General features: G+C 36.6%; 1 protein-coding gene across 1 annotated transcript; it reads right to left on the bottom strand.

The window, feature by feature from the left end:
* Positions 1 to 2910: 2910 nt before the first annotated feature.
* On the bottom strand, positions 2911 to 4633 carry LOC110603017 (berberine bridge enzyme-like 17). Its single transcript, XM_021740658.2, has one exon. It carries the CDS (start codon positions 4622 to 4624, stop codon positions 3041 to 3043), a length of 1584 nt encoding a protein of 527 aa, XP_021596350.1. The 5' UTR covers positions 4625 to 4633; the 3' UTR covers positions 2911 to 3040.
* Positions 4634 to 26678: the final 22045 nt, after the last annotated feature.

The following is a 26678-nucleotide window of genomic DNA, read 5'->3' as shown; positions in this document are numbered from 1 at the left end:
TTATTAATTATCTTCGATAAGCATTAGACACTTAAGTGATTTAACGTTTATAAATTTTATTTAAATTTATTAAAATTAATTTATTAATTGAGAGGTAAATAATTATTAGATGATCAAAATTAATATGTTTTTATTTTTTAATGCAGAAATTTTATTTTTTTAATTTAATTCTGCTATCTAATAATTTAATGTTATCAAAATTAAAATTTATTTTAATAATTTTATCTGAAAATTTTAATTTTTTATTATTTATGTATAATTAAAAATATAAATATTCATTTACTAACACTGAAATTTAATATAATTGTTAAAAATTAAAAGGATTATCTAATAGTTATTTTTTTTTAAATAGTTATTTGAGATTAGGGAATAAAATCTGAAATTTCTCCGATTTATTTTGATTCACTTATCATCGGATTAAGTTTGAGAGTGCTATCTAATAATTTTATATTAGTTTTTTTAGTATTATGTAATATTTAGTTTAAAATTTAAAATATAATTCTTACTATCTTGTATTTTATATTATTAAATTTTTTTTCAAAATGTTTAAATGTGTTCTTTTAATATTTTAATGCCAAATTTTTATTGTCTAAAATTTTTATATAGCTCAAAAATCAATTTTTTAATTTTAGATTAATTTAAATAATAAAATTCTTATGTACTTAAAATTTGAATTCAATTATAAAATCATTATTCACTTTCAAATTTAAATAAACTTTAATTTAAAAAATAAAATTATTATCTTTTTAAAATTTAAATTAAATTATAAAACCAAAAGACATGTTAAGCAATCTGGGTGAGCATTCAATTGGTTCGGTTCAAAATCGAACTGAACTGAATAAACCAAAAACTGAATAAACCGAAAATCAAAATTTTAGTATTTATAAAAACCGAACCAAACTGATTTTGGTTAGAAATCGAATCGAACCGAACTGGTCTGATTCGGTTCGATTCAGTTTGATCAGTTTCGATTTTTAATAATTTTTTATTTTTTACACTTTATTTTTAATATTTTAAAATTTAATTAAAATATTTTAATTTTAATATAATTTAATTTCTCTATATTATTGAAAATAACATATTATTATCACTAATCGGTTCGGTTCGATTTTTTTAATTTTTTTCTAATCAAAACCGAACCGAAATAACCAAAATTTTTAAAATTAAAAACTAAATCGAACCGAATTGAATAGAAAATCGAACTGAATTTTAAAATTAATTCAGTTCGGTCGATTTTTTCGATTTGAACCGAATACTGTTCAACCCTAATCTTTATATTCCCTTCTTTCCATTTTTAAATATATTTGTAAATTATAAATAATTAAAAAAATTACAAAGATATATTAGGAAATCTTTTTTTTTCATATAGATTATGGATTTATAATTGAATTTTTTTAAATATTAAAATTTATTCAAAGATAATGAAAATCTTCTAAACTTAAATTTATTAACATTAGAAATTTATCTCACTTTTATAATACTATATACATATTTATTCTAAATAAATATTTATAATAAAAATAATAATTATATATATATATTCAATAAGTTAGTTTAAAGTTATTAAATATCATATATTAAAAAATATAATATAATTAAATATTAAATAATTGAATTAAATATTATCGATAAATCTACATTAAATCTGAAATAAAATAATAAAACCTTACCAATTAATAGAATAAAATTTAAATTTAAATAGAAAATTCATTTAACCAATCAAATTAAAGATTTAAAAACAATAATAGATTATTATGTTATTTTTAAACTAATCAAAATTAAAAGAAAAAAATATGTAATTATCTAAACTAACCAATCAAATAGCTAATCTTATTAAATATAAAAAAGTAATATTTTTCATCAACTTAAATTATGGGATATTTATATAAAAAATAGTATAAAAATAATTATACAAAAGATAATTATAAAGTTAATCTGATTTTAAAATATTATTATTAATTTAATTTATGAATTACAATTTGATAAATTTTATCATAATTTATAATTATATTTAAATAAACAAATAATTATATTAAAATATTAAATAATAATAAATTTATTTTTATTATTTAATCAATCACAATAAAAATAATTGTAAAATTTATCAAATAAAATTTCAATGGTTAAAATTTATTTTTATAATTAATAAAATAATTTAAATTTATATATTATTAATTTCTTTATAATACAATAAATTTTAAATTCAAATAAAAATAACCTATTTAATTGAGAGTTTTTAAATATTAATAAATTAATATATTTTATTATTTTCTTAACTAATTTGTCAAATTAATTTAACAAAATAAAAAAATTCCTCCTTCAATATATAGTATAGATAAATTATAAAAATTAAAAAAACTAAAAATATTTAAGTGAAATAATTTTTAAATTATTAATTCATTAAAAATATTGGTGACTTTATGTACTTCTTATTTTAAATTTTTTATTTTATTAATATTTTTAATATTCGTTAATTAAATTTAACCTTTTATTTTATTAATATCTTTTATTTTTCTATTATCTATTTATATCTTTAAATTTTTAAGAGCTATATTTTGCATATTTATTAATATTATTTTTTTAAGTTGTCACATATCATTTAAAAAATTATAATTAAAGGTAAATTATAGTTTTTTAGTCAACATATAAGATATTTTATGACAATTTTAGTTAAATTAAAAAATTTTAAATATATAAAATACATTTGATTAAAAAATATAGTTTATCTTGAAATTTTCAATTTATTTAAATTATCAAGAAAAATAGTTGGCTAAAATAATAAAACTGTATATACATTTGATTAAAAAATATGATTTACTTATAGTTTACTGATAAAATTATTTTCATATATTTTTTAAAATTAATTTATTTTTAAATAAAAATAATTTTTTAAATAAAATAAGACAAACATGTCTATTATTAGTGTTTGATATTTTTTTCTTTCTAAAACGTAAGCAAAGGATGGTTGTGTGGTCAGATACAAACACTCAAATTTTTAAACAAATATCAAAGTACACAGCCGCCATGGAAATTTTGTTAGTCAAAGGGGAGGAATACTCTGTTCATTCTTGAAAAAATTATCAGGATCAACCCTCTTCTTCACAGCCACCAATTTCAGAAAATTACCCTTGAAATATTTGCTGCCATAGACTTGAGCTTCCTGGAAGTTGGTCTCATTGCTTGGATTTCTTCCGATGTCAAGATCTCTATAATTGAGATAGGCTTCTCTTGGGTTTTTGCTCACATGTGGAGCCATTGAATCATACATTTCTCTTGCCAATCTTATATGACGATCGCTAGCTTCTGTTCCTTGTGTAAACCAGAGAGTAAAATATTGAATTTTGAATAGATATCCTGCTCTGTGAGGAAATGGAGTTTCTGAAGCTGAAATCTCTTTCATTCTTCCTCCATAAGGGTTCCATTGCAGTACCATTCCTTCTGTTTTCATGAACTGCTTCCAAATGTTCTCCAAGTCATGCTTGGAGATTATCTTTTTCACGTAATCTGATTTGCTTTTGAAGAACAACTCTGCTGGGATACTCCTGTTGAGCAAAGCTTCTGTGGGTGTTCCAAGTGGAATGTTGGTCCAAAACATCGTAGATTCTAGCCAACTCACTTCTTTGCAATCTTCTTGCTTCAAACCCAGTTTAGGGATGCTCTTCTTCAGCAAGCTAAGAAGCTTCTTAGTGTTTCCCAAGAAGAGGGCTATGAATCTGACTCTTACTGTCTTCTCATCTTTATCATTTCGACGAACTTCTGGTTGTGCTCTGATGAAAAGTTCTTTATCTAATTTGTTTATGGCTTGCCATTGATAAACAATATCAGTTGCTCCTTCTTCCAAGGTCCTGTCCACCATGAAAACAGTCACCTTTTCCGGGACACGAACTAGTTTGATCTTCCATGAGAGGATGACCCCGAAGCTTGCTCCACCACCTCCTCTTATTGCCCAGAACAAATCCTCCCCCATGGATTTTCTGTTCAGGATTTTACCATTGACATCAACTAGCTTTGCATCAATGACATGATCCACTGAAAGCCCATATTTTCTCATCATATTGCCGTACCCTCCTCCACTAAAATGGCCACCAACGCCAATTGACGGGCAAACTCCGGCTGGAAAACCATGAACTTTGCTTTTCTTGGCAATCGCATAGTAAAGTTCTCCAAGAATTGCTCCAGATTGAACCCATGCAGTCTCAGAATCAATATCTATGTCAATAGATCGGAGATTGAAGAGGTCAAGAATCACAAATGGGACATCGGATCTATAAGAAAGACCCTCGAAATCATGGCCACCACTCCTGATTCTGATCTGCAAGCTATGAAACTTGGCACAAATAACAGTTGCCTGGACATGAGATTCATGCAGAGCAACGACGATAGCTAGTGGTTTGGGCGTATCAGAGGTTAAAAACCTGCGATTCTTGATGTAAGCTACTAAAACAGATTGAAAGGAGGAATTTGATGGAGTGTAGATGGCTTCAAAGATTGGATTGGATCCATGAACATGATTTGGAAGGCAGTTGAGGAAGTTTTCAAGAACTTGTGGATAAGATGTTGGCGCTGAAAATAGCAGCAGAAGTACTGAGAGTACTATCTGCGTTATAGAAATTGAAACCTTCATATTTCTATATTAGTTATTTTTGAGATGTGAAGTACTTGTTCTTATGTCAATATTTATAGCCAAAGAGGAAACTAAACTGTGGCCGTTAAAGTCAAATATCCAGATTTTGGTCAATATTTTGATGGGAATGCAACTTTAATTAATTGGCTATAAAAAAAATAATTAATTTAATTTAATATACAATATTACATAGTAAAAACTTTTTGAAAATTTGTTATTTTATTTTTCACAAAATTAAGGGCAAAAATCCCATCAGAAAAGTCAAAACAAAAGCTAATAAAGTAAGTCAAGCCATTTTTATATAATGTACAGTATTCGATTCAAATAAAAAAAAAATGATCGAATCGAATTAATTTAAAAATTCAGTTTATTTTTTTCATTTTGATTTAGTTCGATTCAGTTTTTTATTCTAAAATTTTCGGTTACGTCAGTTCAATTTAATTTTAATAAAAAAAATAAAAAAAACTGAATCGAACCAATTATTAATAATAATATATTATTTACAATAATATAAAGAGATTATATCATATTAAAGAAGTGTAAAAAATAAAAAATTTATTAAAAGTTTAAATCGATTAAATCGAACCGAATCGAATCAGACCGATTCACTTTGATTCAATTTCTGACTAAAATTGATTCGATTCAATTTTTATAAATATCAAAATTTTGATATATATATATATATATATATATATATACACTTTGATGTCTCCGAAAAAATTGACTTTGACAATGCTGAATTTTCAATCAATTATTTGATAAATTGTATTAAATTGGAGGAAATTTATTGGATGTGTTTGAGTATAAATTTTCTTGTGAATTCATTTTAAATATATTATGAAAAGCAAATTCTATATTTATATGCCTTTATTGGATTATTAGATGTAAAAAGTTCACTGTAATTTTTTTTTCAAATCCAAATAAAATCAAAATTAATTTTTTTAATAAATAAAATTTTGAAGTTTACTTTTAAATTTTTAACAATAAACTATTATTTTATGACTTTTAAAGAGTGAAATTAAATTATTTATTATTTAAATAAAAATAAAAATTCAATAATAAATATTAAATCATTTAATTTAATATTAAAACGATCTTTGTGTAACCTAACAATCTGCAAAAGAGAAAATGAGGTGGTTGGTGTTTAGAAGCAGTCACTCCAATACTCAAGTTAATGATTTCTTTAAATGGGTAAGTATAAATGATAAGTTAGAGCATATAGAATTTGAGCCAAAAAATGCATACCTTAAACTCTATGACTGTTTTATTTTTATATTGTAATAAGATAGGTTTAATTAATGATTTCACTAAGATTCCGACTGATACCAGCTAGTAGATAATAGATCTCGTGATTATAAGCATTTTGTGAATTTGTTTTATAACGTCCTTCAATGGTAACAAGATACTCTTAAAGGCTCGGTCGGCTCTATGGGGCGAGCCTTCAACGAACCGAACATCTTACATACAGTTGGCCTTGTGTCTACATCATAAGTGGTTAAGTCTAAATGTCAAAGTATCTTGGTTGTAAGGGTTTTGCCACGTGAGCTAATCGTAGACAACATGTTACTTATTTTGGGCGAATACCGAGTCATATCAGAAGTCCCCCTAAAAGTCTTGGATTCTTTAAATTCAAAGGTTTTATAGCTGGTTTTCATAGCTTGAATACATTGCATGACCAAATTGGCTCTCTGTCTCACCTCTCTTCGCCTGCCTAATGATAAATGATGTTTGCTTTGCTTCTCGAGCTGCATTAAACCTAGTCGTCATAAATAACTTGTTAAAAATATTTAATAATTAGGTCTAACACCCGAGCATTGGTCAACAATTACTTGCCTTGTGGCTTAGGCAAAAATGCCTTTGAACCATTAAACAGGACTAACACCCGGACTTCTGTTTGCGGTTTCCCGCCTTATGGCTTAGCAAAAATGCCTTTGAATTATTAAATGGGATTAATACCCAGACATCTACCTAGCGATTACTTGCCTTGTGTCTTATTCAAAAATGCCTTTGAATTATTAAATGAAAATAACATCCAAAAATCTGCCTAGCAGTTTTTTGCCTTGTGGCTTATGCAAAAATGTCTTTAAATTATTAAATAGGACTAACACCCGAACATCTGTCTGGCGATTACCCGTCTTATGGCTTTTTTTGTTATATTTTGCTTTAATCATTAGCTGGTGCTGTTTTGGTAACCCATCATTCTATATAACTAAATCACACACAATATATGAAAAAATATCTCATAATTTTATTGATAAAACTTTCATAAATTATAAATATTCTAGGAATGAGGGATGATACGGCCATCTAATTTAGCTAATTTATAAGTACTAGGACAAATAATCTTTGAGACTCTAAATGGTCCTTTTCAGTTTTCGCCCAACTTACTAGATCCAGCATTACATCTTGTTATATCAGACTGCCTAACAACCAGATGTCCTACATTAAAGACTCGAGGTTAATTAAACATTTGAGATATTTTATTCCTATAAATAGCCATCTGATTGAGGCTTGTTCCTTTAGATACTCAGCCTGGTCGAGATCAAATTGAATCTCTTTAGGGTCGCCTGATGATTTAGGATGCTGGGTCCTAAAGCTGCTTATCTGGACCTCCATGGGAATTACCGCTTCGACGCTAATACTAATGAGAATGGGATTTTCTCCGTTGATACTCTTGGAGTTGTTCTATATGCCCAAAGACTGTGAGGTAATTCCTCGGGCCAGCTATCTTTGGCCCTGTCAAGCCTTTTTTTCAACCCCTAGAGAATTATCCTATTTGTAACCTCGGTTATACCGTTGGTCTGTGGCTGGTATGTTGAGCTAAACCGTAAGTCAATCTCTCATTTCTTCAAAAATTCTTTAAACCTGAAACTTGAAAATTGTGTCCTATTACCAGTGATAATTACTTTAGGCGTACCACATTGGATAAAGATATTCTTGCTGACGAAGGAAACAACCTGCTGAGTTGCAATGGATTGGACTGCCTCTGCCTGTGCCTTTGTCCACTTGCTGAAGTGGTCAACCGCCACGATCACATATTTCCTTGACCCTGATGATTTTGAAAATGGGCCAAAGATATCCAATGCCCACTAAAAGAAGGGCTATAGGCTGCCTACTTGCATGGAGTTCACATCTTTGGCACTTCTAGATGCGCTCTTTTGCATCCTGCATCATTGTGGACTAGTAGTATCCTTGTCTGAAAGCTTTTCGGGCAATTTTTTGAGCTCCTTCATGACTTCCATAGTCCCTTTCATGAATATTCTTGAGGATGCTCTCTTGCCATCATCCTCTAACATACTTCACACACATGGTTGGATTGAGGATCTCCTGTACAACCTACCATTTATTAGTACATAGCTAGAAGACTTTCTTATTACTTATTTGGCTGCTAAGTCATTCACTAGTAACTCATTCTCTTTCAAGAACCTATATACTAGAGTCATCCATGTATTTGCTACCTTAATTGGCAGGGTCTCCTCTTCCTCAGTTAATGGGTGGTACAACACCTCAAAGGGTACAGGTTGGGTTAAATGTTGCTCTCCTATCGCCGCCAACTTTGCCAGCAAATCATCTTCTTCATTATCTCCCCTAGCTACTTAGTGAAGCTCAAAATTGCCCAGTTTATTCTTGATTTTTGCCATTAGATATTGAACTTTTTTTTTGTATTTAACAAGACTCGGATCTCGAACCTTGAATTGTCCCTGACATTGATTAACAACTAGTTGTGAGTCACTATAAAAAATTGGTTTGTGTATACTTATTTCCTTGATGATTTTGAGCTTTGCCACGAACCATAAATTGATTCCTACTTGAATTTTTAAAAGTATTCCAATCCCAGAACCCCCGGCTCCACAGGCTCCGTTCGCCCAGACCTGCCACTCGTCCACCATAGGCTCGGGAACTTCAAGAGGTGGTGTCATCTCTGCGACAAAATCAACTAAGACTTGAGCCTTTATTGCACTTCTTGGAACATACTTGATGTTATAGGCTAATAGCATGACGACCCAGGTGGATAGTCGCTCCGAAAGCTCCGGCCTATGAAGCATATTTCGAATAGGATAATTTGTCCTTATCTCTATAGTATGGGACTCAAAATAAGATCATAGCTTTGTTGTCGACATTATGACTGCGAAGGCTAACTTATCCAAAGGGGGATAGATTAACTCTACCGCCTTTAGGACCTGGCTGGTATAATAGACTAGGCTCTATTCTCCCCTGTCTTCTTGTACAAGTATTGAACTTATTATTGTTAGTGTATTTGCCCTAGGCCATTATCTTGGACCTTTTTGTATATCGTTTTGATTATTAATAAAAGAGGTTTTTACTATCATTATTATTTGTTTGCATGTTACATAATAATGATTAACATCCCTGGTTACTTATTATTATGTTGATAATAATAAAATATAACTAGTATGGTATTGATTGATAATCATTAGATGATTATGTATATGTTGATATAATTCAATAATCATAGATACTTGTTAGAGAACAAAGTATTGGATGGACCCGCACTGAGATCACTACATGGGTTATTGTCATAAGTGAATCTCAAAGTAGTTGTGTCTTAATCCTTTGACTTGAGATTGTTATAGTTTCCAACATAAGGACTGTTATGTTTTGACATAACCAAACATTGTCTTTAATCGGACAATTATAAAGGTTATGATTGAGCATAATAGAAATTATGTAGAGGATATTGAACAATCAAGATAGAATTAGTCCCTCTCTTTGAGAGAGATATCTTCTGGGTCCCTCGATAAGTGAGACTGAGAAATGCATGGTCATGCTCAAATGAATTGATAGTATGATCAATATCATTTGAATTTATCAGTCTACTTAAAGATCGAGAATGTAATACCCGGTAGACTCCGGTATCAGAATTCCTACCGTCCGGTGGAATCTCAAATGTCGAAAACCTCTAGAAGGGTAAAAAACATGTTTTTATAAAATGTTTTCATGTATTTTATGGTTTTAAGTAAGAAAGAAATTGAGTTTTGAATGAAAAAGACCATAGAGGGAAATCCAGGTTCGGCCGCCGAACCTCATGTTCGACTGCTGAACATGCATGAGTTTTGGAGCCACCTTCGGCTTCCGAAGGTGGCCTAGCCAGCCACCTATAAAAGGCCCTATGGCCGAAAATGGGCGAGTTTTCTCCCCTATTTTCAGCCAACGGTGAGTCCATGCCCTCCCATGATTGGTTTTGATGATTTTCCTCAAATCTTTCAAGTTTTAACAAGTTTTAACTTGGTTTTGAAGATTTTTAAAGCTAAGATCAAGTTTTGGAGCTTGGAGACCCAAAGAGCTAAATTTCTCCCATCTCCAAGTTAGGATCGTCTCTCCTCTCGATCTTCAAGAGATAAGCTTAGATCCTACCTTTCTTGTATGTTTTAAATAAGTTTTGAGGGGTTATGGGGTAGAAATGCATGTTTAGGTTAATGTTGAGTTTATGGATAATCTGTGTTGTATGAGTTGCTATATGTGTTTGTGTTGGGGTTTAGGTTAGTTTGAGACCCCTATATGCTTATTTGCTTGTGTATGCATGTTGTAGAATAACTAAATGCATGTTTGAATGGTTTGGGAGGCAAAACGTGCATGAGGAGGCTGATTTCTGCCACTTTGGGAGAACTCAGGTTCGGCAGTCGAAGGACTTTCGGCCGCCGAACCTGCCTGTGGAGGCAAGCCTTTGGCTGCCGAACCCTGCCCCCGAAATTTGGACTTTCGGCTCTGGAGGGGAGTTTCGGCTGCCAAAGGTGCCGCCGAACATGCACGAGTTTCGGCTCTGGAACCACTTTCGGTCGCCGAAGGTGCTGCCGAAAGTGGCTGAGTTTCGGCTCTAGAGGGACTTTCGGCCGCCGAACCTGCTGCCAAAAGTGCCCTGTTCAGCCTTCCTTTGCATGATTTTAGTGATTGTTTTAAGGTGTTTTAGGGGGTTTTTGGGGAATAGTTTAGAGTCATGTTCATGTATGTTTGGTCCCTCATTTGAGTCCACCTGTGTAGGTTCGGACTCGAGAAATCGAGGACCCTAGCAGTGAGATAGCTACTTCAGTGTCTTTTCAGAGCTAGCCTGAGGTGAGTAGAATGGATCTTTACGTTTCAAAGCAAATAATTTCGAGCATGTTCATGCATCACGAATGCCATGTGCTATATTAGGTTGTTTGCACTAGAATTCATGAATATGTTGCATTGCATAATATAATGTTGATATGGATGGGTGTTGAATGATCCATTAGCCCTCGTATGATGACATGATATGATATGATATGGTATGGTATGTAAGACCAGTGAGGCCCATTCTACGCCCCTGCTACGATGCAAGAGAAAGACCAGTGAGGCCCATTCTATGCCTCTGGCACATTGGAATGTTATGTTATGTTATGTAAGAGAAAGACCAGTGAGGCCCATTCTACGCCCTTGGCACTATTGGAATGTGTAGAGGGCTATTGGTGACAAGTCCATCCTTGATGTGATTTAATTGTGATGTGATGCAATTCATGAAAGCATGAATTTTAATATAATGTTTTTACTATTTTGCTCACTGGGCTCTAGTAGCTCACCCCATTCCCTTAACCTCCAGGTTTGCAGGTACGGGATATACTAGGAAGTCAACAAGAGTAAATGAGTCATGTTTTATGTAATAGTTAGATGTGGACATGTATTGTAAAATGTTATAATGTGATGTAATGTAAAGAATTGTATTGAGGATAGAATTGTGCTTGGCCCTAGTGTATGTTAATTCCTTTTTGGTACATGATCTTTTAATGAAATGTTTTATTGATGTTTATGTAAGCCAAGCTTAATGTATGATATGTTACCCCATTGGGGCATTTGATGAGGGCTCCACTATGGGTTTTTACGTTTATGAGTTTGTGCATGCACAGATTAAGCTTGGTAAATGAAAGAAAAAGTTTAAAGTTTTATGTATATGTATGATCATGTATGGGATTTAACAGGTATACAGGATGTATGTTAGGCTTGCTACGAGTCCCGGCGGCCTTATGCCGATCTGGATCCTAGCGCCGGTAGTGGTCCGGTTTCCGGGTCATTACAGAGAAATCATAAGTTTGAATATTATAAGTTTGACATTGACCATGACTTATGTTCAAACTAGATATCGTGTGACAAATGGATTAATACATGTTCTATTTATTAGGTTTTATCGGACTATCGATTCTCATATTAGTTGGGTAGTCATAATGTATTGCTAGAGGCCGCTTATGATTTATGGGCCTTGTGGGACTGGGTCTATTGCCAATTAATGTGAGCCTATTGGGTCACACACAAGAACGTTGTTGATGTGCTATATTAATGGGTTAAAAGCCCATTAGTATAATTAATAATAATAAAGTGTTATTATTATTAATATTAATTATTTATTATTATAAGATAATAATATTTAAAAGGATCTGCAGTCTATCTGTAACTGTTACAGATAAAGAATTCTATTATATAAGATATTTAAGTATCTGCGAGATTGTGGTAGTTGGTTATGAACACAACTCTATCACATAAGATATTTGAGTATCTGTAAGATCGTGATAGTGGGTTCTGAACACAACTCTTTTATGAAAAGAGTTGTGGGAAAAAAAAAGACTGAAACATATAAAAACTCCTTCTACGAATTGTGGTGAAAACGTTTTTAGAAAATTCAGTCTAACAGTTGCAGATTGTGGAGCACATAATCTATTCATCCTTGAGAGAGCTAGCACTCTAGAAGGATAAGAGACGTTCGTGTGGATACCATAGCAGGTGTTCTTTGAAAAGCAGCATCTTGAGTCCGGAATTGTATCTTCTCGTCGAGTCTAACAGGTTAGTAGCTTATCCTTCCTTTTGAATTAAACGAAACACACGGATCCCGGGAAGGAAATCAGAGATTTTAATTTTTCTGCTGTGTGTTTGGGTTGTAGTAAATCTCTAAATTTCCTAACAATTATTTCCTATATTACAGATAAATACAAAACCTCACCTTCAATAGGAGAGCTTAGTAAAAGAAGGGGTGACAGAAAAGCTTTCAAATTTAAAAATGCTTTAACATGTTCTTCCCTCCCCACAAATTTATTTTTCCCTTTTAACTGAAAACACCTTTTGGTAGAACATAATATGAACTGCTCCAATTCTATCACTCGCCCATTTAATTTTTAAATATCATTAATGCACTTAGGTGCCTCCATATTTGTATTGCTTTAATTTTTTTCAGGATTAGCACTATGCCTCTTTCAAAGACTATATACTCAAAGAATTTACTAGCTTTTACACCAAAAGTGCAATTTTCAAGGTTGAGTTTCATACCTGCTTTATCCAATAAATCAAAAACCTGTTGAATGTCACCTGGTGGTCTTTCAAGGCTCGGCTTTTTACCACCATTTCATCAAAGTACACCTATAACGATTCAAAAACTGGACTGTTATCGGCGCTAGGGTTGAGATCGACTTAAGGTCACTGGAGGCTGTAGCAAGCCTACTATACGTCCTATTACACCTGATATAATCCTAAATATGATCATAAAAAAATATAGAAATATTTCTATCTCATGAACTGAAACTTAACATATGCATGTATCATAACTGAAAAACATAAAAGTCATACTAGAGGCCTCATTAAATACTCCAGTATGGTCAACATTACATGCCTCAAGCTTGGTTCAAACATAGCTTAAAATTTAAAACTTTTGCATAAGAAGATCATAAATAAGGAATTATAAAAAAAAACTCGGGCAAAGCACAATTCTAATCCACAATATGAATTACGAGTCCACAATTATATTATTACAACAAAACTATACCATACAAGACCGCTGACCTCCCAAGCTAACTCTAGTTCTGCAAACTTGGAATTAGGGAAAATGGATAAGATACAAGAGCCTAGTGAGCAGAAATATAACAAAAGCAGTTTAATAAAGCATATGACCATATAAATGCATTATAACACAAACAATTCACATCAAGGTGGACTTGTCACCAGTAACCCTCTATAAATTCCAATAGTGCCCGACCCACAATGGGTGCTTTTTAGGACTTCCTCTTAAACATAACATAACATATCTATAGTCCCAGGGATGTAGAATAGGCCTCGACCTGGACTTCTGTATCCGTCATAACATATTATAACATACTCAAGAGCTAGTGGGTCATCCAACATCCATCCATAATAACAATAAATTATGCAATGCATCATATTTGTGAATTCTAATGCAAAACAACCTAATCATATATACATGGTATTTATAATACATGAGCATGCTTAAAATGTTTGATTTCTTTAAAATAATAGTTGAGTTTAGTTCTACTCACCTCTGGCTGACGCAATCCTAGCTCTGAACCAGTTATCTCGCTACAAGCCTCTACGGTCTCCCAAGTCAGATCTTATATAGATGGACTTAAATGAGGGACCAAACATAATTTTTTTAACACTTGACACTATCCCAAGAAACCCAAAAAAACATATAAGAGAATATGTAGAAAACAAGCTGAAAAAGCTGGACTTGGGACTTTCAGCGGCAGGTTCGGTGGTCTAAAGTCCCCTAACTAATTCAAAGGTCAAACCTTTGAAGGAAGGTTAGGCGACCAAAAGACAGTCTTCACAAGCAGGTTTGACGGCCGAACTTGGCTTCAGCGGCTGAACCTGGATTCTTCTGCAAAGCAGAACCCAATTCTTTCTCAGTCCACGACTACTAAAACATGATAAAACCCAAATGCAATGGCTCAAAACCAAATGAAAACTTGCAACATTGGCTTAAAATGTTTAGAACAACTCTAAAAATACCAAAACATCAGCATGCAATCAACATAGTGAATAGACATTCAAGATTCAATCATAAAAGGGGAAAAATACATAGCCTTAGCATGCATTCTCATTTCAGTAGTTTAAACTATACACAACTCACATTGAGCCCAAAAACAAAGAGTTTTGAGAAAGCCAAACTTATTTCTTGAAAGAAACACAACCACAGAAACAATGAAAAGATTTCAGAGAAGAAGGGATGAGCTTCGAAGATTCCAAAAGCTAGAATTTAAAAATCAAAGCTCGATTCTTTAAAACAAAAAGTAAAACTCATGAATTTTTAGAAGATTTGAAGAAAACTCAAGAAAAAATCAGCAAGGGGCCTGATAGAGCATATTTTAGTCCATATTATCATGATCTTATTGATATTTATTTACACCTTTTCTACCTAATTTTGTGGTTTTAATCATGTTTTGCAGATATTAGGTGTAAAGAGACAATCTGGAGAAAATGCTCTAAAAACTGCCAAAAAGTGCCAAATATGGAAAGTGCCCAAAAAGAAAAGTTTTCAAATATGGAAAGTGCTAAATAAGGAAAGTTTTCTGATAAGGAAAGTGCCAGAAAAGGAAAGCGTAATCAACAGATTCTTTGAAATTCAAATTGCAGATTCTTCTTTCCTTATTCAGAAGGTGAAGCCAATTATGGAAAGTGTCAAATAAGGAAAGTTTTCAGAAAAGGAAAGTCCTCAAATAAGGGAAGTGCAGAAGCAAAAGCAAATAAGGAAAGCTCAGTCAGAAGATTATTTGAAATTCAAATCATAGATCTTTCTTTCCTCATTCAAAGATATGCACACACTGCAGCAGTCAAATCTTCCTATTTAGGCAGCAAGATTTCATAAAGATGCACTTGCCACTTCTTCATTCAGCATTCAAAATTCAAACGAAGGCTCCCCTAAAAAGGAAAGACTGGACAGATTTCTTTCCCTTCTGCATTCAATGACTGTGCTCCACTTCCTCTGCAATCCGCGCGCATCCTTCCTCTTTTGAAGCCTGATCCACGCACCTCCTTCCTTCTGGAGAATTTGCAACGCGATTCTTTCCTTTTCAGCACTTTGGACAGCCTCTTCACTAATTAGGAAGCAAGTATGACCTAGGGCAGCACTTTCAACTATAAAAAGGCATATAAGGAGCCTCCACACAACCTTTAAGCTCCCCTTGGGAGGCACCTACGAAATTCACATCTCTTCTTCTACCTTTCTTCTTTTCTTTTATTTTTAATTTTGTTTCAACCATGAGAGGCTGAAATCTTTTATTCTAGTTGAAGATTAGGTGATACTTTAGTTGTTTTATGGATTGGGAGACTTGATTAAGCATTGTTAAACTTTTGGTTGTTCAATATTCATGCAATTTCTTGCTTGATTTCAATATTGCTTTGTTCTTTAGATCTATGTTGATTCTTGATTGCAAAGTAATAATATGTTAGTTTGGATGATTTAAGTCCGTAATTGCTTGGATTATTCAAACATAAGATCACTTGGTGTAAAAAACTAAGGAAATTGTATGATCTAACGACCTCATGCGTTTGAGTAGTTAGGATTGGATCTCTCTCTTTCTTCATGCAATTAACAATTGTTTGATGCGTAAGGCCCAAGGACGTTCCTTGGCAATTTGTTAATTAGTAATTAATTAGAGGACGTTCCCTAATTGGTTTAATCATAAGGAGAGACATGGTGGTGAGAAGCGTCTTCCATTTCCATAACTAATCTATTGAATCAATCAAAAGAAACTAAGTGTCAATGATCAATCCCAACAACTAAAGTGGATCCAATTCTTCAATTAGAGCTTTCTTATTATTTATTTCTCTTTTATTTTATTATTTACTTATTTTAATTGCTTTCAGTAGTTTATTAATCAAATCAATCTTAAATCCCCCATTTTACTTTTACTGCAATTTATTTTTATTCCGCTTTCAATTTATCTCATTTTCAGTTTTATCTCGCTTTCAGTTTTATCTCATTTCAGTTTATTTTGCTTTCAGTTTATTTTGCTTTCCGTTTATTTCTCTTTCAGTTTTATCTCGCTTCAATTTTCTTCTTTTTCAGTTTATTTTTGTTTCAGTTTATTTTATTGGTCTTTATAAGGAAAATAGGTAAGTTCTCAATTCCCTGTGGATTCGATCCTTTCACCACTATCTACAGTTGCAAATTGTTGATAACCAGAAAGGTTATTTTTGACCGGCTTCGACAACCGTGAGTCAGGGCCTTAGGCTTACCTATGCTCGGAAGAAGAGAGAAGAATTTCTCTCAAAATCAAGTTGGAGGACTTTTATAGCTGAGTGTAATACCCGGCTAGACACCGGCATCGGAATTCTTACTTTCCAGCGGAATCTCCGTTGGAATCTGAACTTCCCGGATGTCGGAGCCTTCTAGAGGGGGAAAACAGAGGTTTTTCAAAATGTTTTTATAGGTTTTTATGGTTTTGATTAAGAAAATTGAGTTTTGAAAAGAAAAAGACCGAGGCAAATTGCAGGTTCGGCCGCCGAACATTGCATGGTTTCGCATGCAGCTTTGGCCGCCGAAGGGGAGTCGGTTGGCCACCTATAAAAGCTCCTTTGACCGAAAATGGGGTGTGTTTTCACCCTCTTTTCGTGCAAAGGTAAGTTTGTGATCTCCTTTGGCTGTTTTCACCATGTTCTTCAAATCATGCAAGCTTTAATGAGTTTTTAACTTGTGTTTTGAAGTTTGGAGCAAAAGAAGGCAAAGTTGAGAGTTTTGGAGATTTTGGATCGTTTTCCTCCACATCTCCGAGTTAGGACCATCGATCCTCTCGATCTTCAAGAGGTAAGCATGGATCCTCACCTCCCCTTATGTTTTAAGCATGTTTTAAAGGGTTTAAGGGAGTTTTATGGTATGGTTTAAGTAGATCTAGAGGTTTACAGGGTATATTGCTCATATGCCATACTTGATGCTTTGATGATGTTTGTGGAGTTTAAACTAGTTTTTAAGCTCCTATATGCATGGATAAGGGTATATGCATGATTATGAGAAGTTGGTTGCATGTTGAGAGTGTTTGGTTTGGTTTTGGAGGCTGAGTATGTATGTTTGACCCGAGTTCTGCCTTCTTGGCAAACTCAGGTTCGGCCGCCGAAGCAAGGTTCGGCCACCGAACCCCTTGAGGAGGCTATTTTGGCCGCCTAAACTCGCTTTCGAAAGTTTGGACTTTCAGCTCTGGAGGGGCGTTTCGGCCACCGAACATGCCGCCGAAGGTGGGTGACTTTTGAGCATGACTCATGCATCATAAATGCCATGTTATATAAGGGTGTATTGCATTAGTGATCACGAAGGTGACGCATTGCATTATTTTTTGTCGATGGGGATGGACAACATGGAGACCCTTTAGCCTCTGATTATTATTTCCATGTAGTAGAAGTCCTGCGGAGCTCCTTGAGAGCCGGGCACAATGTTCATTGTATGTAATAGAAGTCCTGAGGAGCTCCTTTGAGGGCCGGACATAGAGTAGAGGGATCTTTTAGGTCAGTCCATCCATGATGTGCTTTACTTGTGCTATGACGCATTTCATGATAGCATGTTTTATTAAATGTTTTATTGTTCTGCTCACTGGGCTCTAGTAGCTCACCCCTCTCCGTACCCCCATGTTTTCAGGGCCTGAGAGAAGATAAAGTAACAGCAAGGGTAAAGGTTTATGTAATAGTATAGAGTAGTGGACATGATGTATTGTACACAGAGATCATGTAATGTATATGGAGATAGTATTGTGCTTAGCCCTAGAGGATGTTATCCCTTGTGTGCATGATCATTCCTTTGTCTTATTGTATTTTATGATACGAACCAAGCTTGATATTTGATGATGACCCATCTAGAGCATATGATGAGAGCTCTAGTATGTGGTTTTATGATCACAGAGTTAGTGCATGCACAGGTCAAGCTTGGTAAATGCAAAAATTCAAAATTTTTATGGAAATGTATGATCATATATGGGATTTAACAGGTACACAGAGTGCACAGTAGGCTTGCTACGGGTTTTGGCGACCTTAAGTCGACCTGAATCCTAGCGCCGGTAGCGGTCCGGTTTCCGGGTCGTTACAGATTGGTATCAGAGCCCTAGATTCATATGATCGGACCTATAGAGTGTCGGGCTCATAGAGGTTATAGAAAGGGCAAGCACAATAGGAAAAGATCATGTCCACTAGGATAGGATGTAGAGTCCTGTCTTGATAATGATGTGCAATGCCATGATTTTATGCATGTGCATTTAATGACATGTTATGTATGTGATGAGGGTTCATGTGTTACCACATGGACCATATGATGCTAATGTTTATGTGTGTATGTTATGTTTTCAGAAGAAAGAATGAGAGGGACTCGTCGATCTGCTAGATTGACTGGAGCTCCACCAGAGAATGAGGGCATGGATGCCCGTCCCCCTGCTTTGCCAAGGGCAATGTCTCAGAGAACAGGCAGAGAAAGAACATCAAGGGACCCTAGAAGGTCTTTTGATGAAAGCAGAAGGGAAACAAAGCAAGGCAGAAGATCAGGTGATGGGAGGGAAGCAATGGATGTTGACCAGAGAAGAGATGGAGGGTTGGGTGTTGGCATGTCTGAGGAGGGTATGGGATCATCATTTAGAGGTGCTCAGGCCTCGGGGTTTGGTTATCCACCCCAATATTAGCCCTTTCCACAGGGCCCAGGGTATTCGATGGGGGCACATCGGATTATCCTAATTTTAACCCATATCCCACCTTTATGCCTTATCCACCTTTTTACCCACCATATCCACAGTACCCCATGTATCCACCCTCACCCTTCTACCCAAGTCCAGCACACCCTACTCCAGGGAGTTCTGTACCTCCTCCACCACCAGCAGAACCAGTAGCTCCTGTTATCCAAACACCTCAACCTAGCCCATCTGCGAGGAGCAAAGTAAAGATGACCGACTACCTGAAGCTGGATGCTCCTAAGTACAAACCAGGAGATGATCCGTTTGAGTATCTCAAAATGGTGAAAATGATAGCAGATGAGCTAGGGGCAGATGATACCAGAGCCATTCAGATGGCGGGTGACTCGCGGTTGTCGAAGCCGGTCAAAAATAACCTCTCTGGTTATCAACAATTTTACAACTATAGATAGTGGTGAAAGGATCAAATCCACAGAGAATTGAGAACTCACATATTTCTCTTTTTATGACCAAGAAAATAAACTGAAACGATAATAAATTAAAAATGAGATAAAAGACTGAAAGTGGAATCAAATGAGATAAACTGAAAATCGGGATCAAAACTGTCAACAAAATAACAGGGGGGTTTTGAGATTGATTGTAGTAAACTAATAATGAGAATAATAATGGAAAGCAAATAATTAAATAAAAAGTAATCAATAATGAGAAAGTTCTAGTTGAAGTATTGGATCCACTTTAGTTGTTGGGATTGATCACATACACTTTGTTCTTTTGGGTTGATTCAATAGATTAGTTATGGAGATGGAAGACGCTTCTCACCACCATTATCTCTCCTTATTATTAAATTAATTAGGGAATGTCCTCTAATTAATTACTAATCAATAAGTTGCCAAGGAACGTCCTTGGGCCTCAGGCAACAAGCAACTATCAATTGCATTAAGAAATAAAGAGATCCAATCCTAGCTACCAAAACGTATGGAGATAACGCTAGATCATGCAACTTCCTTGGTTTTTATCCCAAGTGTTCTTATGTAAGAATAATCTAAGCAATTATGGACTTAAATCATTCAAACTAACAAATAATTATTTTGCAATTAAAAATCAACGTAGATCTCAATAACAAAATAATATAAAAATTAAGTACGAAATTGCATAAATATTGAACTCCCAAAAATTAAACAATATTTGATCAAGTCTCACAACCCATTAAACAACCAAAACTTCAACCAATATTCAACTAGATTAAAGAAATCAGCCACTCATTGGCTGAATTAAAAATAGAAAAATAAAAATAAAAGGGAAAAGAAGAAAGGAACCGAAGAAATTCTGCCTTGCGCTGGGCTGCGGAATTGCCGAGAGATGAATTGGAATTGTCTGTTCTTCGGCCACTAAGGCTCCTTAAATAGAGCTGGGGAGACGCCCTAATTTGGAATTGCTGGGCTGTCATGTGCACGAGTGGATGTTTGCACGGAGTGGGGCCGTCCGTGTGTGTGAGTTGAGGAAGTGCGCTGGCCCATGCGCAAGCGCGGCTGTCCATAAGCGAGGCCCATGTGCAAGCAAAGGTGTGGGCTTGATCCACGTGCTGGAGTGGGTAAAGTGGGCGTTGCTTTGGCGGGGCCCGTGTGCTTAAATGTGCGGTAATGGTCCATCGTGTGCGTGAGTTGCTGAGACGCTTTGGTGGGCCATGTGTAAGTGACGGTGCGAGCTTGTGCTTGGTCCATTCGCGTGAATTGATGAAGCGCGGGCCCATGCTGGATGAATGTGCGGTCCATGCGAAGTGTTTGGCGGGAGCTTGCGGGAATGGGCTGTTCAAGCTTTGGCTGGAGCTTGGTCCACGTGAAGTGAATTTGGGCTGTCCAAGTGTGTGGGCCCAAGTGCTTGAATATTTAAGCTTCAAAGTATTTTCCTCTCATTTAGCTTGACTTGAATCCAACTTGGCAGGCTTTCTCTCTTTTGCTCCAAATAAGGCAGTTTTAGGGGGATTTTCTCCAAAATGTCCTTTTACACAATTTTCTGCAAAATAATATTAAAAGCACTAAATTAAGCAGAAATCATGTAAATATTCATCAATAATATTAATATAAAATGGACTAATTTATGCTCTATCAAATACCCCCACACTTAGCCTTTTGCTTGTCCTCAAGTAAATAAACATAGTCAAACAAGCTTTCTTACTTTTAGATCCTTATTTCCACTTAAGCTCTTACTCAAGACACCTCTTTTGAATCATTGCAGTGAAGAATATATGCATGAAGATTACTCCCCTTCTTTCCTTGTTTCCCTTTACTCACCATGGCTAGGATTTGTTTTCCTCAAGAGAAACCATACATGCACATTTTTGTTAAGACTTTTTCTAGCTTTCAGAGTGACTTGCCCTTACCTTGAAGTACTTTATTCAGCTTTTTGCACTTTTAATTTTGCTTGAACAAGTCACCAACCTTTTGACGTGAAGGTACATATTTGTGATACCCACCCCCAGTTACTCAGTTGGTCACCTATCCAAGTGGCTACTAGCTCTGTTCATAGTCTTTTGACCATTGGAACAATTTTCAATTTGTGCTTTTGAAGTCTAAGCCTTTGTGAATTTCTTTCTCTCAATGATTTGGGCAGATCAACACCAATTACTAAATCAAGTCATGTTAAGTTCATTCACACGATTTCAATTTATTCTCTCAATTGAGGGTCATCAATATATTTTTCACCATGACAAACTCAAAGATTCAATTCAAAAGGTAATTATCAAACATGAATATAACTCACTGCAATTGATTCAACATAAGTTTAAAGAGTCATCACATCAATGGAGTCATGGAAAGAAAGGCTCATCAACATAGTTCATCAGTTTGAGTAGAGCAAAACAAAAAGAAGAAGAAGGTTGTGGTTGTGTGTGTTTTATTGAAAGCAAAAATAACAAAAATGAAAAAAAAAATTAGACTGTGGCTAATTAAACTGAAAGAGACGCAAAATGCAAGAAAACTGAAAGGAAATTTTGAAATTCTGAAAGAGAAGGGAGGAGAAGAGGAAAAGAAGAGGAGAAGGAGAGAAGAAGAGAGATATGCACCCCCACACTTAAATCATGCATTGTCCTCAATGTAAAAGAAAAGAAGAGAATAAAGGAATCTGAATACTCCCCTGGGGTGTGGTGCACATGGTGTGATCCTCTTGATCAAGGCTCAAGTAATTGGGGAAGGAAAAAGCGTCCTAACTGCATTGAGTAGAAAGTGTAGCACTCCTTTTGATTTGGTCATAGCCCATCCTACTTTTTCCATGTACTCATGAAGTAGCATGATTAGCTTTTTCTTTTTCAGATGAGGTGTGCCTCTAGCTCTCATGTTTGCGTTTTTGAGATGATTGGGAAGCATTTTGAACTCCAATTCATGTTTCTCTATGGCTAGTTGCAATTTAGTACTGAATTCAGGCAAAACAAATTCTACCTTATCCGGAGGTTTGGGAAGGCATTGATCTGCATGCTCCTTTGGTTTAGGTGCTTGGAACACCATTTGTTCCTTGTGAGCATGGGCTATTTGCGTTGGAAGGCTGAAAGGAGATTCAGATTGCTCCTTCTGCGCAAGATCTGACTTAAAGGGGAGCTGAAGAGTAGTCGGGTTCGGCGGCCGAAAGATGGCTGAGTTCAGCGGCCGAAGGATGGTTTCAGTTTGCGATGGGAGCTGAGATGCAGGGTCCGGCGGCCGAAAGATGGTGGAGTTCGGCGACCGAAAAGTCATGGCTTCAGTTTGTGCAAGTCCTTCCTGAAGTGGTGCGACAGAGCTCTCTTCAGTCTGTGCTTGGCTGTAGTTCACCTGTTGGAGTTGCTGCAGTATGTGGGACAGGCCTATGACACAGATCAAAAAAGGCTAGGAGGTATACTATGAGGCTTCATCCTAGGTTTTCCTCCTTGATCCTAGCAGCAGAGAGGGAGAGTTTCCACACAGTGGTGGATATAGCTCAAAAGATGGAGGCTAGTGCCATTATTCAGGGGTCAGTGAAACAGCCAGTGGCACAGTCTTCGGGTTCTAAGACCCCAGGCAGGGGTAAGTCAGATCCATCTTCTCAGAGTGTAGCAGCTTCAGGCAGTAAAAAGTGGAGTGGCTCCACTAAGAATCCAAAAAAGAACAAGTTCTAGAATAAGCTAAAGTCAGGTCTGGGATTAGGAGATGGCTCGAGCTCAGGCACAGAGGTTCCAGAGTGTATGAGGTGCGGTAAGCAACACAAGGGAGTTTGTCATCTCGGGACTACAGCCTGTTTCAGGTGCGGTCAGGAGGGACACATAGCTTATGAGTGTCCTAGGGCAGCCTTTACAGCACCATCCCATCAGACAGCTCTAGGCAGTATGCCTCAGCCATCAGCTCCAGCCACGATGCAGGGCAAAGGCAGAGGGAGAGGGGCAGCCTCTTCTTCAGCAGGTTCCCATGGTGATGGTCCTTCAGCTCCAGCTCGGATCTTCACTATGACACAGCAGGAGGCAAACACGTCTAACACCGTGGTGTCAGATACTCTCATCATTGGTTGTTCCGATGTGTATGCTTTATTAGACCCCGGTGCTTCTCATTCATTTGTTGCCCCGAGAGCCATAGAGAGAGTGTGTTTGATGACGTCTGGGCTAGAGTGTCCCCTTTGGGTCAGTGGGCCCAAGTGCGATCCATCAGTGGCAGAGTCAGTCTGCCGTCATAGTTCAGTATTTATAGATGGTAGATGCCTTCTAGCCGACCTTGTGGTTCTAGATTTGACGGATTTTGATGTCATTCTAGGGATGGATTGGCTATCTGCTTATGGTGCTACCTTGGACTGCAGAGACAAGTTAGTCAGGTTCAGAGATCAGGATGGATCCGAGTTTGTCTTTAGAGGAGACAGGAGGGGTACGCCGAGAGGTTTGATATCAGCCCTTCAGGCTCGCAGGTTGCTCAGGAGAGGGTGTCAGGGGTTTCTAGCTCATGTTCGAGAGCTTGATAGTCAGGTTAGGGAACCCGCCTCAGTGCCCGTAGTCAGAGAGTTTCTAGATGTGTTCCCAGATGAGCTCTCAGGACTACCACCTGATAGGGAGATAGAGTTCGAAATAGAGTTGTTGCCTGGTACCAGACCGATCTCTATCCCTCCCTATAGGATGGCGCCAGCAGAGTTAGCAGAGTTAAAAGAACAGTTGCAAGAGTTGGTAGATAAGGGTTTCATCCGCTCGAGTACCTCACCTTGGGGTGCTCCAGTGTTATTTGTAAGAAACAAGGATGGATCTCTTAGACTTTGTATCGACTATAGGCAGTTGAACAAAGTCACTACCAAGAATAAGTATCCTCTACCCAGACTCGACGATCTATTTGACCAGCTAGCAGGAGCAGGTTGTTTTTCTAAAATAGATCTGAGATCAGGGTATCACCAGTGAGAATCAGGGAAGAGGATGTACCAAAGACAGCATTCAGGACCAGATATGGGCATTATGAGTTCCTGGTAATGCCGTTCGGGTTAACTAATGCCCCTGCAGCATTCATGGATCTCATGAACAGAGTTTTCAGACAGTATCTGGATCACTTTGTTATTGTCTTCATAGATGATATTTTGGTGTATTCCAGAAATGCAGAGGAGCATGCCCATCATCTGAGGATAGTTCTGCAGACCTTGAGAGAGCATGGCTTGTATGCCAAGTTCTCCAAGTGTGAGTTCTGGCTGAGGAGCATTTCTTTCTTGGGGCATGTTGTGTCAGACCAAGGAATAGCAGTGGACCCCAAGAAGATAGAGGCTGTAGCTAGCTGGCTTAGACCCACCACAGTGACAGAGATTAAGAGCTTTCTGGGTTTAGCAGGCTACTATAGGAGGTTTGTTCAGGACTTCTCTAAAATTGCTTCTCCTATGACCAGATTAACCAGGAAAAACCAGAGGTTTATATGGTCTGACTAGTGCGAAGAGAGTTTTGAAGAGTTAAAGAAGAGATTGACTTTAGCACCAGTGTTAGCTCTGCCTATCAGCAATAAAGACTTCACAGTGTTCTGTGATGCGTCCCGAGTGGGACTGGGTTGTGTGTTGATGCAGAATGACAGAGGGATTGCTTATGCTTCTAGACAGCTGAAGAAGCATGAGAAAAACTATCCTACACATGACCTTGAGATGGCAGCTGTGATCTTTGCACTCAAGATGTGGAGGCATTACCTTCATGGGGTTAAATGTGAGATCTTCACAGATCATAAGAGCCTGCAGCACATCTTGAGTCAGAGAGAGTTGAATTTGAGGCAGAGGAGGTGGGTAGAACTGCTTAGTGACTATGATTGCAAGATCCAGTATCATCCGGGTAAGGCAAATGTTGTGGCAGATGCCCTAAGCCAGAAATCACTTGGCAGTTTGTCCCACATCTCAGCAGAGAGGAGAGTGATGGTTAAAGAATTCTATAGGCTTGTCAATGAAGGGCTACAGTTAGAGTTATCTGTTACAGGTGCTTTCATAGCTCAGATGAGAGTCGCACCCATGTTTCTGGAGCAGGTAGCTTAGAAACAGCATGAGGACCCAGATTTTGTCAAAATTGCCAGGACTGTTCAGTCAGGCAAGAGTGATGAGTTCAGATTCGATGACAAAGGGATCCTCCGCTACGGGAACAGGTTATGTGTACCAGATGACATAAGTCTGAAGGGAGACATTATGAGGGAAGCTCATAATGCCAGGTATAGTGTTCACCCTGGAGCCACCAAGATGTATCAAGATTTGAAAAGGGTTTATTGGTGGCTAGCTATGAAGAGAGAAGTGGCACAGTTTGTGTCAGTCTGCGAGGTATGTCAGAGGGTGAAGCTAGAACATCAGAAGCTGGCTGGAATGCTTAACCCACTGCCGATTCCGGAGTGGAAATGGAAGAATATAGCTATGGACTTTGTAGTGGGCTTACCGGTGACGTCCAACAGGTTAGACTCCATATGGGTGATTGTGGACCGACTGACTAAATCTGCTCACTTCATCCCTGTCAGGAGTGGCTACTCTGTGGACAAATTGGCGCAAGTGTATGTTGAGGAAGTTGTCAGGCTGCATGGGGCTCCCGTTTCCATAGTGTCAGATAGGGGACCCCAGTTCACCTCCAGGTTTTGGCAGAGTCTGCAGGATGCTATGGGCACAAGGTTGGACTTTAGCACTGCTTTCCATCCACGGACTGACGGACAGTCAGAGAGGACCATCCAGACCATAGAAGATATGCTCAGAATGTGTGTGCTAGATTTTGGCGATTCTTGGAGGCAGCATCTACCCTTAGTGGAGTTTGCCTACAATAACAGCTATCATGCTAGCATAGGGATGGCTCCATATGAAGCTCTTTATGGGAGGAAGTGTAGGTCACCTGTTTGTTGGGAAGAGGTTGGAGAGAGGTCCTTAACAGGGCCTAAGTTGGTCGAGATTACCAACAAAGTCGTACCCATTATTAGAGAGAGACTCAAGACTGCTGTTAGTCGGCAGAAGAGCTATGCAGATGTCCGCAGAAAGCATATAGAATTCCAGGAAGGTGATTTGGTATTGCTTAAGGTGTCTCCAATGAAAGGGGTGGTTCGTTTTGGAAAGAAAGGTAAGCTAGCTCCACGGTACATCGGACCCATCGAGATTTTGCAGAAGGTCGGGAATGTGTCGTACAAGTTAAATTTACCTTCTTCTATGGAAAGAATCCGTCCGGTTTTCCAAGTTTC

Source organism: Manihot esculenta, chromosome 16 (genome assembly GCF_001659605.2).
Source record: "Manihot esculenta cultivar AM560-2 chromosome 16, M.esculenta_v8, whole genome shotgun sequence".
Lineage (NCBI taxonomy): Eukaryota > Viridiplantae > Streptophyta > Magnoliopsida > Malpighiales > Euphorbiaceae > Manihot > Manihot esculenta.
Note: the sequence above shows the minus strand (reverse complement) of the source record. Positions and strands in the feature narration are given on the sequence as shown.